Raw genomic sequence first — 16,782 nt, forward strand, 5'->3', positions numbered from 1 at the left:
GCGCACACGTTCACCTACGTATATTCGATGGCACATATGCACACAGGTTCAGCCGTGTTAAAAAAAAGAAATATAAATACGTGAAACACACAGACACACACGTTAATACATGCACACTTCATTATTCATCTGTCCTCCACTTCATTTATCCCTCATTTCCTTCACTCTCCTTTCCCTTCTCTCACTTAATGAAATCATGAGCACGACACAATCAAGCCCCTGGGCCTACGCAGCATTGTCAGGAGGGTGCACACGACCCCCATTTTCAGTAGTGGAAGCATTATTAGCGTGCCGTGACAAGAGACAGCCAACCGCTACCGCGCCGTGTACACACACACACACACACACACACACACACACACACACACACACACACACACACACACACACACACACACACACACACACGACACAAAGAAACACAACCTGCAGTCTCATCACCACTGGATCACTGGGATTTATTTCAGCGACAGCAGGGGTGTGCTCGCACAACTTGACAATAAATCAACACTCTGAAGTGACAAGTCAAGATAATGCACTCAGAAACCAAGAAGAACAGAGAATGGGAAGAAGGACAGGTCACTCTGGTGGTGGCTAAATTAAGAGATGGATGGATGGATGGACGGACGGACGGAGGGAGGGGGGGAAAAAAGTGGACGGATCGGACATGTTCGCTTCTTCTTCTTCGCCGCTGCCGTCTTTGGGTTCCTCAGCCGTGATTGGTCTGAGGACTCTGAAATAAAGAGACACAAAGGAGGCGGAGGAGTGAAAAACAGAACTGTTAAGGTATGGATTTACATTATAAAACACCTCAAGGAGAATATTGTAGAAATTAGGATGCATCAAGAGAAATCCTCCCTTTGAGAGGCCTCGTTTACGCGACAGCATTTTCAAGTGAAAGCTGAAAACTTTCGTTGCGTTTTGGGCGTCAACCGTGATCGGCGCCACTAAAAAATGTCCACGTGCTCGCCATTGTCAATGTTTATAGCTTATTGATCTCATCACATATGTGGGTTCTTTCATTACAAAAGCAACAAAAGGCGCCAACTCACGGCCCGGCATGCTAACGACGCCGTTTTCAGTCTTTAACGTGTAAACGGACATCGTTTTCAAAATGTTGCAGTGTAAACGCAAAACATTTCTAAAATAAAGATGCAAAAATTATGCGTCTTCCAGTTAAATATATTACGCAAACACTGCAGACAATTTTATTTTTTTAAATGACATCGCAAATTACAAAAATACTAACAAAGTGCAACACGGTGAAATAGTTCTCTGTCAGTACAGTGAAGCCAAGCTCCTATCTTTCTTCATAATTAATCAAACACATGTCTTTATTAGTCAGCAACGCAGAGCACACTAGCGTGGTGTTTACTCGACGGCTACATTCTGGCTTTTTATTGGAGCTCATCTTTGATGGTTTTATATAAACGTGCAGAGAAACTGTAAATTGTGTTGTTATAGGACATCTGACCTCTGGGTGGACTTGTTTAGCCTGTACTTTAGGATGGGATAACACACACACACACACACACATGGATTTTACAAACTCTTTCTTAAAATGTCTTCATTCTCCAGGCGTAAAGCTAAAACTGATCCCTACAAGTCAGACAGCCTTTGCACACACACACACACACACACACACACACACACACACACACACACACACACACACACACACACACACACACACACACACACACACACACACACACACACACACACACACACACACACACACACACACACACACACACACACACACACACACACACACACACACACACACATTTGAGCCCTAATCCAGAGAATCTGAGTTGCTCTGGAGAAGCTCTGCAGTCATTTACAGGTTCAGTGGACTCACACAGGCTCATAAGATGACCAGAGTGATTGTGTTTTGTGGGATTGCTGCACAGCAACAACTGCAGCGGAAAAACAAAGCTATTCAAACAAACTTCAGAAAAATAACCCGGAACTTTCCGCACGAGGTTCAACGACAGGTCTCCGTAATTTCAAGGATTTCACTGACTTTATCCTATCGACCTCAGAGTCCCGTGGCTTTTCTTCAAGCTTCGTCTGTAGTGTTGTCGTAGCACCAGGCGAAACAGTGAAGGGACAACATAGAGTGGACGGACTGCTGCCGGACAACACTTTGGACTTTATGTGTAGGAAGGAAGAAAAGGCCGTAACCTCACTGCATTTCCTTCACGTTGTCACACAAAACGTTGAGGTCTTCAAAGGAACATCTGAATTGTTGGGGTAGGATCTGTATCTTATGCAGGGGAACAACTGAAGTTTTTCCAATAGAAACATTTCATATTGATATTAGAGCTTGAGCATCCCGTGAAGACGACCGTGTTCACTGACTTTACAGACTACTGTCTTTAGTGGACCATGAACAGTAAATCCTATTGAGTTTTCACTTCCTCTCATAATTTGCCCATTTTATTCTTCTAACCTCACAATAATACTGTGAAACTAATAAACAGGATTGTTTGGAAGGTTGCCATAGTGCTTGTCAATACACTACTCAATGAGCGTGTTGAAACAACCTAAACACAAATAAAGTGCAGTCAAATGTTTCAATAAGCCATTTTACAGGAGAATATACTATAGATAGGTTTCGTAAAGGATTCTTAATCGTCCCAGCACCGTAAATTTATGTCAAAACCAATATGTTAATGTTATAACTGGTAACTGCTATTGTACATCATGGTCCCCAAATGAAAGAGCAGACAGTGTAATCACACAGTAATAAAATGACTTGAGGATTCCACATTTTGGAACACTTGCACACTGTGCCTCTATTGGGAATTATACGGTAAATGAAGAGCTCTACTAAAGCAGCCATCCAGATTTGTTTTGGAACAAGATATCTTCCAAATGACTTGGCAGGTTGTTTCTTTTTTTCTTTTTTTTTTATTCTTCAACAAATAAGATTACTAAGAGTTGTCGTTTTGTGGAGTGTAACTTTCACAGCTGATTATGCTTTAGAAAGACACTTTACCATGGGCTGTAACCAAACCCCTCTCGTGTCAATAGGACTAGAAAGTCCCAGTCCCAGGATGAGGCGCAGGGCAACATGGGGTTAGTGAAGCATTAGCTTGCGGCTGCCGGGCGGGCTAGTTGGCATGCTAACTACCTCTGCGCTCCGCTGGCAGGCAGAGACGCTGGCGGGCAGGTTAGCTGTTCACTTGCCAAGTGCATCCGAGGGCATCGCAGCCTGTGTGCCTTTGAATTGGAGATGAGCGGCAAATGTGACAAGGGGATTGAGCTTTACTGTTCCACTCACGTCCTGAGATAGAAAGTCGGAACTTGTGTGTGTGTCTGCATGCGAGCCTGAAAACTCACTAGTTGTGTGACAGAGGACGTTTATGTATGAAAGAGTATATATATGCACATACAGGCCCGTGTGTGAGCGTGATATATTAGTACGCACGCAGGAATATGGAAGTATTGTGAGCGTGTTGGTATTGCTCCACCTACACGTGGCAGTGTGATGGAACATTACGCCTAATGCATAGTGCATGAAGAACTTCCTGAATTTTAAACTGACCCACCGGCACCTCCCACGGTACACACAGTTCAATTCGGTGCCCCAAGAACCCAAATCTGGATTGCCGCCATACACACGCGGATAATTTAAAGACAGGAAAAGTTGTTCATGCAAAACACTTTGGACGGGGGGGGGGTAGCCAAACATTTAAGCTCAAGGTCTGCACTGGATTTCAGACATGCACACAGCTACCCTATAGTGTAATGGGGCGGAACTGGAGAAAAACCCCCACATTTATAAAGGCTGTAATGCCAAGATATTGTATTTTAGTGTAATGTAGATCAATATAACTTGAAATATTGAGCTGATTGAGACAAAGCAACAGGGTGTCTTCTCAAAACTGCTGGTATATCCACTAAAGTCAGTAAATCCGGTTTATTCTTGTGATACAAGATGGTGTATTGAGGCACTCATAGAAGAGGGAATACTCATCACAAATACATCCTGTGCCCACCTGAGCCAATCAGAATCCACTGCAACTACAAACTCCCTCAAACAGTAGATCTGAAGAACCAATTGAATCAACACTGCCACCCAGTGTACAACTGAGGCATGAATTACGTTCTGCGTAGTTTCCCTTTAACATCATGATAGGGCCATTTTACAGCCCATCTAAAACCGGCACATTTATTTTTCTTTAAGGTATACGACGTAACATCGGGATACTCAATGAATAAATGAATTGCAAAGTGTAACAATATACTTTGTTGTTTTTTTTCAATCAAGGCATTCATGAAATGAAGACTTTGGGCATTGTGATCCAACTTTGCACATATTTCAATCATCTTTACAGAAAATGAACGTTGATGTTGAATTAAATCCACAGCAGCCACACAAACATGTCTTCTTGAACCTGCCAGTCTCCGTCCAATTAGAGAGTGGTGCGAGTAGCAGAGAGACGTGTTGTGTCGGCTGGTGGGAATCAACTTTGAACGTCGACGCAACAGTGTGTACACCCTGGCTATGTCTCCTTTTTCCACTGCTGTAGGACAATGGACAGGATACAGGTAGCAGATACACAAGTGAGCACGTATGCAGTAAATATAAGGACACACACACACATTTTCCTTGCTCACTCGTCTTTTCTCTGAAAAACAAAAATAATAGACAAGTAGAAAATCAATAACTGTCTTCTCTCTGCTCAGTGCTAAGAGCTCTCTCTCTCTCTCTCTCTCTCTCTCTCTCTCTCTCTCTCTCTCTCTCTCTCTCTCTCTCTCTCTCTCTCTCTCTCTCTCTCTCTCTCTCTCTCTCTCTCTCTCTCTCTCTCTCTCTCTCTCTCTCTCTCTCTCTCTCTCTCTCTCTCTCTCTCTCTCTCTCTCTCTCTCTCTCTCTCTCTCTCTCTCTCTCTCTCTCTCTCTCGAGACAGTTGCCAGGCAGGACTGTCAATCTGACGCAGCCATTACGCTATGACTGCTTTATGAACACACAGTTGTTTACTTGATCACTAAAGAAACAGTTTAGTTGGTCTGTCAGCTGGTTGGTTGGAAGTGTAAAACCTGCAACACTTAGAAGTTCATGAAAATAAGGTGCTGAAAATACCATTTTCATGTCCTCATTAAATTACTCATTTTAGTTGAGTAAAATGATCCCCGACGGGGACGTCATTTCAAGTTTAAAATGTTATAACGTTTTAAACGTATAACCGTCATAACACTGGACTTCTGTCGTCTCTGTCCTGACACATTGTCATTCACCCAACTTCCTGGCCACCTGGCTCACTTCAAACTGTTTCTGATCTCCACTTACCCCTGAGACAGATACCTGGATCTTTAAATGCCCCACTATGTTCACCAGCTAGTTGTTATGTCTGTCTGCTATTTGAGGATTTTCTGATTTTTTTTCCCTTTCAGAACTGTTATTTTTTGGCTCAAAACACCTGCTGCTTGATGCAGCAAAGAGTTGTGGTTTGACAGAAATGATAGTGGAAAAAACAAACAATAAATCCAGAAATTAAACTTTAAAACTCGCTGAGAGTTTCATGAAGGTTAGGATTGTCTGGATGTGCATTTGTAGAAGAAACAGGCTAGTTTTACTGTTAGTAACATTTAGTGTGTTTGCTATAAAACTGAAATTTGTCTTATTTCACCTTTTGAATCAAATCGAAAGCAAATGTTTTACTGCATCGTCCCTCTTGACTTTTTAAACCCCAAACCTCTGAGTAATATAACTTAAACTCTGCCGCTTTTATTGGCCAAAAACTGTTAACATCTTTGAATCTGGAAAACCTGAAGAAGTCTGACATTAACCAACATTTATTTGACACAAACAATGCGCTGCATGTCATCTGACAATTTATGGCGATGTCGTGCTGAACTTGGACTTTAAACATACATACATTTAATCTTCTGTGCCTTTTGTGGCGCTTCAATCACTGAGAGAGGGAGACCGTTTTCTTTATCTCGGGTTGAGCAGAAGAAATTAAATTCCTTTAATTCCACCGTGTGAAACCTCAATCTGGTTATAATAATTTTGAGGGGTAATAATAATAATAACGGCTTGGATTTATATAGTGCTTTTTTCAAGCTGACTCAAAGCACGTACACCACCAACATTTATGCACCATTCATACGAGGCAATGTGGGTAAAGTGCCTTGCCCACAGATGGACATGATAGAGTGGGATTCGAACCACCAACCCTCCGGTTATTGGACGACCGACTCTTATCACTGAGCGACGATCGCCTCATTAAAAGGTAAGTGGACTTTACAACAGATCACTTTCCTTGGTCGTATAACAACAGTAATAAGTAGACAATAGAAGACTCGCCTGCTATTGTACTTTATCAAATAGAGTCGGTGTAATTTGTTGATCTGTCAGTTAACAGAGAAGTTGGATAAGAAGCTGCAAACCGACCATTTAATTTTGTGTCATCAACCATTATACAGAAAACTGTTAACTTTCTACTTGTTTCTGCACAGTCTGAAAACCTCTCATATGATGATGACAGAAAATCATAATGAAGAAATGATTTTCATGTTTTGTGTCTGACCACAGGAACAAGAAATGACCTGATGTGCTCTGGGGAATTTGTTGTTACTTCCAACTACTGGTTTGCTTATGGGCTTAACGCTCATCTCAGGCAAACAATACAGTCATACAAAACATTAAACTCTGTGATTTTTTTTCTTTCTTATTGTAACATTTACCGTGTGTCTGAAATACCCAACCACAATGCCTCTTAATAAAAAAAACTTTGACACAATCTACCTTTTCATTTAGGTTCAATGAGGAAAATAAGCTCTCTGGTTGCTGCAATTTCCTTCAGGTGATGTGAAGGAATTGATTTTAAGACAAACGTCATGACAGTATGGATTTTGTGAGACATGTTGATAATTGACTGGATATATGCTGATTTCTGGTGAGGACTCCCTTTTTCAGACTAAAAAAAATAACAACATAGTCTCTTTTGTCACAGCTTTCCCTCAACACCTCACCTATACCCAAACACATGGCAGCTCACAGCAGGCAGAAATAATCAGTCACGTGTTGGAAATGGTGGTCAGTGGAGTGTAGCAGCACGGATGAGATATTTATGTGGATGCTGTTGAAGTGTTATATAGGTTTTAGAGGGGGGGGGTTATTGGAGGATGGTGGTATAGAATGAAAGAACATCAGATAAAGACCATCTAGTCTTTATGTGCCTGAGAGGTGATGGATGTGAGTGAGAGGTAAAATAGAAGGAGATGGAAAGGGAAACAAGGAATGAAATACTAGAGAAGTATGTGAATCTGCATTTGAGTCCGAGTCCATAATATTCACATACACAGTTATGTTAACACACCTTGTGCATTGACTGACATTAGTGTTCTGCAGAATGAATCTGCAAAATGACCAGACCTGCACCCTGACCCAAACCTTAATCCGTGTCTAAATGTGAAACAAATTTGCCTGGAATGAATTTTGTTGCACAACCCTCAGTTTTGACCCCTTGGTGGCGTGATGATCCCCACCAGTATAGAAGCACGTTATGCAGACACACTCAGAGCTATGTTGTCATGACGTCAAGAGGCTTTAAAATGAATGCGTTCAGGTGCATCACATCAGTCCGCCCTCCGACATATTAACGAGCTGCGGGGCTCATATAGCAGCGAGGTTACAAGCTAAACATGATTAAAAGATGACTGATAGTCATTAGCAACCTGAAACACGCACGCGCAGCACACGGCAGCGCCGAAGTTTCGGCAGTGCGGCACCGACATACTTCGTCCCGGATGGTTGGCACAGCTTTGTTCTTGTTCTTATGGAGTATGAATCGGCCTTTAACCACGAGCTAATTAGCCTAGCCACCGCGGGCTAAAGCGGCAGGACATCTGCTTTCGGTCCGGACCAATCAGTGAGCTGTGTTTCTTCTTTACTTCCTCTCTGGTCAGTGTTTTTTTCGGGCGACAGCGCATCCAAACCAGCAGCTGTTGTAATTGCGTGACATTTTCCAGGTGGTTTGATCCGGTCCCAAAAGGGCTGCTTGAACGCCACCCGAACCAAATGATGGTGTGAAAATCCCCCCCCCCCCCCCCCCCAAGTGAACTGAATCCCAGACTATCCAAATGTGAAAGGCCTCTGAGTGCAGTGTGTGTTGTGTGTGTGTGTGTGTGTGTGTGAGTGTGTAGACTGCTGCTGAATAGAAAGGCTGTTATCAGATTACAGTTAGCAGGCAGGCCGAGGCTCACAGTGGGGCTCGCCACCTGCTTCCACCGATAGCCGTATATATAGGTTGTTTTTTTTCCCTTTATCCTTTTTTTTAGTTTTTCCTATTTATACTCTTAAAATGTTTTGTTTCAGTCTTTCTTTCCCTCACAAATGTGACTGGCAAAGCCTCCTTCTTTTTCTTCTTCCACCTTGAGACTTTCCGCCATCCTCCACTCCCTCCCACTGACACACACACACACACACACCTTCTTCTCTTTATCCATCCTCTCTACCTTCCTTCCATCATCCACTCATTCCTTCAGTATCTCGCTTCTACAGTTTTCTATTAACCCTTCCTCACTGACAGCCACTCCTAAGCCTCTTTCTCCCCATTTCTCCTCTTTTTCATCAGTCTTCATCCATCCCCCTATTGATGGACACCTTCCTCTTTCATTCACTCATTTTTGGGGCTGAATCTCTCCACGTTCAATCAATCAACTTCTTCCCTAGGACACGCTCAACAAGTCTGAAAGAGATGTCCTGAGTTTGTTGTCATTGCGACAGGGAAACACAAACATATCTGAGCAAAATTCCCTAAAAATCACTGAAGGTTTTCCTTCCCCCCCCCCCCGTATCTTTTATATGCTATGAAGGTCTAAACATGTTTGTAGGTGACTGAATGTTGTTGGAGATGTGCTTAAAATGCTGCCGGCACTACATTTAAAAATGGACCGCTTTGGGCAAAGAAAATTGAGTGGATTTGTGGTTAAAAGTAGCTGGTGTGGAAAATGTCAACTGAAATGTTTGAAGGAGGAAGTGTGGAGGAGCTACGAAGACCCAGCACACACACACACACACACACACACACACACACACACACACACACACACACACACACACACACACACACACACACACACACACACACACACACACACACACACACACACACACACACACACACACACACACACACACACACACACACACACAAACCAAGAAAAAGGCAAAGAAAATGATAAAGAGCTTTTAAATTCAGCAGGATGAATCTGAAAACCCACACACTCTGTCTTTTATTTTCTTTTATCCTTTCAAACAAGACTTAAAGATTTAAAAAAACAAACAAACATATAATCAGACACACTTTGTGAATAAATATCTTCTCAAAATAAAAAATCCATCATCATGTTGATTAATAAATGAATCAAGTTGTTCAGTCACTTCAGTCAAATCAAACTGGATTATAAGAAATGAAAGATAAATCAAACATGTATTCATGGCTTCTGTCAATGCAACACCTCCTACTCAGTAATAACCCAGAGTATTCAGGGGGGCAAGACATATATCAATACACTCGGAAATCTATAGTTTGTCATGTGTTATTGATTTTGAAAAACACAATTTTTAGTGTATTTATCTCAATTCATCAATGCAGACATTGTTGTTCAGCCGAGGTTTGTTTGGCCTTTTGCTTAAACTCCAACGACTGAAAAAAATACAAATCTTCACCTGTGTGGCTTCTTCATTCAAACACAAACTGAACGACCACAAAGTTTTTATACTGTAAAAATATTAATAAATTAGAAAATAGTTCAAAAAAGCATTCTCTGAATTATCATCATATATTGCACTTCCAACATATGTAATAACAAGCATATCAGAGGATTGTTCAGCCCTGATTCGCATAAAACAATCTGGAAGTATATAGTGTGTGCAGCATAAAATAAAGTGTCACACTATAGACAAATATGTTTTACGAGATAAAATGTATATTGTATATAGAATCATTCAGTCAAAGAAGCCAAGTGGTGTTGAGCACAAGGACAACCCTAAAGCCGAGTCACAGAAAACAAGCTGAAAACCCTCCCATTTGCACTTACTGGGGGATGACTCAGCAACAATACTTATTACAAATATATACATAAAAACAAGGTAATTTTCTCTAGTTGTTGGGCACACACTGCTAAATGGTGGCAAGAGATGATAATAAAGATTGCAGAGGAAAATTGTAAATTTGTTCCCATTCGCAAGTGACAAGATTACATTTGTCAAGCTAAAACGAAGTTCTCGCTGTAAATTGGTTACTGCAGAGGAAGATCTTGGTGTTAATCCTCAGCTCATCTCAAAACATGGATTTATTCTTTCTAAATTGTGAATAAACTTAAAGAGTCTGCAGATTCGTGCATCAAGGGGAGATTTGTTTACTGGAGAAAAACGCAGTTAAACAAACAAACTCAGCCACAATAGGTGTTTGAACACTTGCTATGGATTAGGAGATTGCTCCTCTTAATGCCTTCGAAGGGGCTCATACTAAGAATGGCATTATTAGGCCACTGTTTCTGAGCCACCCATCTGTGTCAATGTTGTTTTCATTGCAAGTCTTCTCACTTGTTCCTAAAATATTTCAAGTCAAACAGTTCTTGCTGGTTGTCTTCCAGCGCCACTAGATCTACGAGGGTGTGATGAAGGATGATTAACCATTTTCCTGCTTCTTCAGCCCCGTTTACACCACAATGTTTTTCTTTTTGCTTTCGTTTCAGAAAAGCCTTCACGTTTACACAGCAGCGTTTTGAAAACGCCGTCCAATTATAAACGGAAACGGGGGAAATGCTGAAAATGATGTCATTTGCGTGCCAGGCCACTAGTGAGTGCTGTTGTTTGCTTTTGTGATGAAACCACACACATATGTGCGCAGAGAACAAAACGCTATAAACATCAACAACGGCGGGTACTTGGGACATTCTTATGGACGGACGACAAAGTTGGATCGCTTTTACAGGTGACTCAATGGTGGGCATTTGCAGTAGCAACGTTTTCAAAAAGTCGTGTTTTATTATTTCTGAAAAAGTTTCATGTTGGGAGCAGTTTTCAATGAACGCAACAAAAGTCTTCTGTTTTCACTTGGAAATGGAGCCTAAGATCTCAACTTTGAAGACAAATTGCTTACTTGCTGCCTCACATATCTCACTGGAGAAGCGAAACCCACTAATTATCTCTTGGTGAGCACATGTTGGTGGTCATAATGCAATGGCTGATCTGTGCATCGGTTCACACCAACCAAGGCTGCATGCTGCTGGAGCGCAGTTGATTTGATCTCTCGGTATTCCACTGGTTGTAAGGATCATGGGTTTTGTGGTCTTATGTCAACAGGAGTGTGCTTCAATTAGACCTTTCAGCTGTTTTCAGTGGCGTGTGTTTTTATTTATGTGCCTTCAGTTCACCCGTTCTGACTTTAATGGCTCCGTCCTGCCTTCCCACTGTGCGAGTACCTGCTTTTCATCAGTTCACGAGTTGCTTGTGTGGAGTACTTGAGAATCTGTGTTCACTTCCTGGGCAGATTGGTGGTATAACTCACAGTGATTGCTTTGCTTTCAAGCTCATTCCATTGGAAAGATCTCCTTTTGGGTTTTTGCTTTCACCTGCTTCATACCGGTTATTGGTCACAAGCTCCTGTTATGCCTTTTCTTTCATTCTTGGCCTGTTATGAATACGGACCTTTTCAAAGTAGCGGCGTGTATCATTCTCCAGCAGCCTTTTATTGCGTTTTCCGCTTGGACTGTTGACAGAACAAAATATATTCAAACTGCTGCCATTTTTTGATGACACAAAGAGAAAGATCTTTGATTACGTTAAGAAACAGCCTTCAAATACAAAAGCACCTATATTGCCTCCTATTTTGGTACTTTGTAGGTCTTTGTACTCAATGCAGTAAGGCAGAATCGCACTTCCCCAGGCATCTGAAAGGCCAGCACATATGCACACGAGCACAGACAAACACACTGGTCTACAAATGGATGTGTTCAGGTGAGTCTGGAGATGTGTGGAACCTTCAGTGTCTGATGATGGTATCAAATAGCACAACATTAACATTACCATTCTGTGCATGGTCAGTACATGAGCGTACGAGTATTAGGAAGGAGGATGACTGATACCCAATGCAAGTGGTGGTTTGACAAACGTTTGCTCTTGATTTTGACTTTGAGGATGGCTGTTTTGCTGAGAAGGAGGTTGAGAGACAGAATACACAATGAAAAGTAAAATGTGGGCGTGTAGACTCTTTCGCAGGCTTATACTTATGCGCACACACACACACACCCATGCACACGCACGCACACTCAAATGGATCGTCCAAAACCTTTGAATAAAAAAAGAAAAAAAAGAAAAAAGATTACATCAAAAAAAAAAAAGTGACAATTCATAAGATAGCGCTGAGCATCACTGAGGAGAGACAAAATTCACAAAAGCTTCATAATAATGTAAGGCCTTGGTGAGCTGACATTTACCCTGGATCCCTCACACACGTACAGACACACACAGACACACACCAGGGCCCATATGCATGACAAAAGCCTAAGCACAGACAGTGACAGCAGAGGGACAAGGAGTGAAAGCTGAGAAGGGGGTGAAAGGCCATATCCTGAACCAACTGGCTTTAATGGATGGCAAAGGGCACTGCGTGTGCGTGTGCGTGTGCGCGCGTGTGTGTGTGTGTGTGTGTGTGTGTGTGTGTGTGTGTGTGTGTGTGTGTGTGTCATAACACATAAAAGAACTTCTGAGTGACATATAAGGAAGGGCTGTGCCGCTGCAGATAGTGAGTTGGGCGTACTTCAAGCGGGAGACGGAAAAGGCAAGATAGATATTCTAGTGATTTTCAGATCAAGACGGGCCGAAAAGGAAGATAGATAAGCGGGCCGCTGGTTTCACTGGCAGATTGATTGACAAACAGACACCCTGACAGAGAGAAACAGACATACACGGTGGTGTCTACACAAATAAACTCTCAGGAACTTGGATAAGTCATCTTCAGCTGGGAGGAACCGGCAGAATAGATCACTCTCTGAACAGTTTTGAGCTGCTGGTGCCGAACCAGCAACTCAAACATTAGCTCTGCTTATGTGCCTTTATGTTTAAACAAAGAACTAAAAATAACTACCAACTACAGAACCTATTAGGGGAAAAGTTATTCAGTGGATGTCGGGCTGCAGTGCACACAAAGAGGAGAGATATTCAAGAAAAGTACGAGCCTTAAAGTATCAAGATGAATTTGTCAGGAAAAAAAATACAGCATTCTTCTTTTAATCACAGTAAAGAATGCTTCTACTTTAGAAAATCCTTACAAGCCCAAACTGATAACAAAAGAAGGGAGCTTTTAAGCTGTCGGGAGGTTTTCACTGGGCTAAAAGCTTTGCTGTCTATTGACAAGTCATGTTATTGTTGCACAAAGCTGGAAAAAAATTACTCCACCTAAAATGTTGGGCATCTTTCCTCGCAATTTTATCTCCCCATGAGCAGCCCGTTTACTTTGCTTGTTAGTTTAAATAAGAATGACCTTCTTTCTGTGCACTGCGTCTCGTAAGTGTGTTGGCGTGTCACAGCAGGCCTTCAATGCAGGGAAGAAGCAGTCCCCTCAAAATGTTTCAGCTCGTGCTATTTTCAAAGAGGTATTCTGTTTTTAAAAAAAAGAAAAGAAAAGAAAAGTGATTTCAACTCATTCGGATATGATAAAGGTGGCTGGTAAACAGCATTTTCTTCCCCACGATGAAACAATTTCTTTTTAAAATATGCTCCCCTGTGGCAAAAAGAAATAAACATTTCAAAAACAGGTGGCATATCAACTTAGTAATTTTTACAGCCGCACATGCAAAACACACGACGGATGAGTTCAGCGAGCACCATATTTTATTATGAAATCCAACCCTGCGCGCCCTTTCGTGTCTCTGTCCACCCAGTTCTCCCTCCCGTTGTTCTGCAGGGGAAAACCTTTTAACATGGGAAGAGACTCTCTTTCTTCTTTTTCTATTTCTCCTCCGCTTCTTCATCCCACGCCACTGTTACCTTCAAAAAAAATTACTTTACGGATTACTTGTTTTTTAAACAAGTTACTTTTTAGTGGCTTTCGGCAGCTGCCGACAACACCGGTTTACGGTGAAGTCCTACAGTGACAGCTCTGAACTGAGAGACGAATATGAGAATCAGCGGACATAACACAACACTGCCACGTCGCCACGTTGCCATGAAAGAAAGCGACCACGTTGCTGGCAGACGAGCTTCAAAAGTCATGTTGTCAGGGTGAGTTTGTAAAAAAACATGCATAATGCATACAGCATTTTAAGGTTGACCTTAAAGAAAGAGAAGTTTTTTTCCTTTTTTGGGGGGGGGGGGGGACATTTCACTGTATTTTGAACCAGATAGGATCATTAAAATTGGCCTTATGTTGGAATTGTAGTTATTTTCTGTGGTAATTGTTTGTTTTTGCGAAAATGCAGACTTTTTCATCCGGTAGACGCCACATCAAAACAATGTTGAAATTGAATGATCGCGTCAAATGAATTTAACCAAGGTCGATTTATTATTTACAATATTGACCAACAACAAATTAGCATTCATTCACTTATTGCACTCCTGATTTAAATACCCATTTTTTAAATATCTTCGACGCACTACCTAATGTGACCACATTTTCAGTGAAAAGGGCTTTTAATACAGGCAGCATAAGGGAAAGAAATGCCTTTAAAGTACAAAGAGCAAGAAAAATGTAAAGATGAGCAGATAAAACACAAACTGGTCGGATAAGAGAGCAAAAAGGCAGTAAAAAAGAAAATATGCCAGACAATATCAGATGGAGGCAGTTTAATATTCTTAAATATGGGATCTTTAATGTTTATGTTATATCTCCGAACATGTTTTTATGTCTTTTTAACTTTGAGATTGGGATTGAGCTCTTTAAACATCCTAAAGGTCAACCTTAAAAACTGGCCCCTTCAAAGGAGAAGCCCAGGCCTCCTCAGCGAGATTATCCCCATAAAGAAAGGTTAGACGGGAAAGATGTCCCTGATAAAAATGTCTCCGTTTAGGAGACACTGAGCGAGTTTCTTTCAGGAAACAGCTTTGTATTATTAAAACTATTTCAGGTAATAAGATTAGTTGGTTTTTATTATGTGAAATGCAACTACAATGTTTCAAAATATTTCTTTTCACAACTATATAAAAAAAAACCCGGATTTTATGGAATTGAGGTAATGCCACTTCTATACAGAAGATGGCAGTAGTGTGGAGGAAAAAAGCCTGTAAACGTTATCGTCTCCTCCTGAATCCTGAACAAGGAGAATGTTTCTTTGCTGTTACAACTTCAAAAGAAACCCAACGAGCTTGATTCATTCTACCAAGTGTTCAATACTCCTGGGCTTCCAGGTAATCGGGAAAAATGTGATCTCAATAGGGATTTTTTTTTTTTTAATAAATCAGATTTTTTTAAAAAGTAGCTGTGTAAACACAACTACTGTAGTTTACAGTTTGTCTTTAGTATGTTTTTCTTTTGAAATTTGGTCACAGTACTGAATGGTTGATGGTGAGCTTCCTAACTTCAGTAACAATACATACAGCACAACACTAAGACATTCACTGAATGACTAAATGACTTGTTTCTTATCTTACTTTGAAGTTTTAAATGTATAAATGCACTTCTAAGTCTGCCTTAGACTATATTCTTCTTCTTTTTTTTTTTTAAAGATTCAATCCCCAACTTAACACCTAAAACGATAGTAAAACCTTCTCATTTCTCTTCAGGCCACTCTAAGGTTCCCTTTTCACAACAACATGTAACAAGTGAAAATGCATAATTTTTGCGCTTTCGATTCAGGGAGTTTTGCGTTCGCCGGGCATTGAAAACAATGTCCCTTTACGGAAAACAGTGACTCGACTATAAAACTACCAAGTCCCAGGAGAAGATGGACGAGGAAACACAATGAAAGTTTTCCATTTTCACTTGAAAAACGTAAATATTGTTCCCATCTCGTCAGTATCCTTTTCCTTTCTCAGCCTGCTCCCGTTTTCATCCTCTCTACACGCAATACTCTCAATCGTGGAGAAACAGGCATGGTGTCCTTTTGCTTTTCGGGCTTTGCCTGTCATTCACACTGCCTGTCAAATATTATGCCCTATTGAACCCCATTTTCGCAAATGTCTCATAGAAAAACTGCCTGCCTTCACTGCTAAAAGACCATTGCACCAACACTTCCAGTCGAAATTTATATAACAAGTTGCGGGAAAAATACACTCGTGTACAAATACATATACATTGTTTTCCCCCAAAGAGCACCATTTAACTGGCAAATGGATCTTTTGAACCAGTTTAAAAAGACTGCCTGCTTTTATTGTAAGCCTTTGCCTTGCTTTTATCAAGTGTTCAAACTGCCGGAATCACCAATTGCTGTTTTGTGCCTTTTATCTACTTTGGAGCCGTATCAGTGCATTTTGTCACGATAATAATGTGCAAATTGCTCCATTCATTATTGTTTTTGATGGAGAAATTGGTTAAAATAGGCACTTTGTAGATAAGCGTAGGGTCTACACCCTATTTGCGAAGGCATCAGCACAAGTCAGAATAGATTTCAAAGTGCTGAATGCCAAAACTGATTTTAATACACTAATAATTGTGGAATCTTTCCATCAGGAAGTTCCATAACACGGGACACGCCTCATGACTTATAAATCCACTTAAGAAGCGTGTCTCATAGATCCAACTTTCTATTTGAAGTGTCGGAGCAACAAACAGGAAGATTACAATTCTCTTCACTGACTGAGTGTGGACTGAAAGAAGT

The 16,782-nt window shown here is 41.1% G+C and overlaps 1 protein-coding gene across 1 annotated transcript in view; it reads right to left on the minus strand.

The window, feature by feature from the left end:
• Positions 1-439: 439 nt before the first annotated feature.
• Positions 440-16,782, minus strand: part of chchd6b (coiled-coil-helix-coiled-coil-helix domain containing 6b) — a 60,487-nt gene continuing 44,144 nt past the window's right edge. The window contains exon 8 of the mRNA XM_080460899.1: positions 440-733. Coding sequence (XP_080317025.1) covers positions 710-733 — 24 coding nt within the window. The 3' untranslated portion in view covers positions 440-709. The remainder of the gene's footprint in view (positions 734-16,782) is intronic.

The sequence above is a fragment of the Lipophrys pholis genome (assembly GCF_963383615.2).
Source record: "Lipophrys pholis genome assembly, chromosome: 4".
Classification (NCBI taxonomy): domain Eukaryota; kingdom Metazoa; phylum Chordata; class Actinopteri; order Blenniiformes; family Blenniidae; genus Lipophrys; species Lipophrys pholis.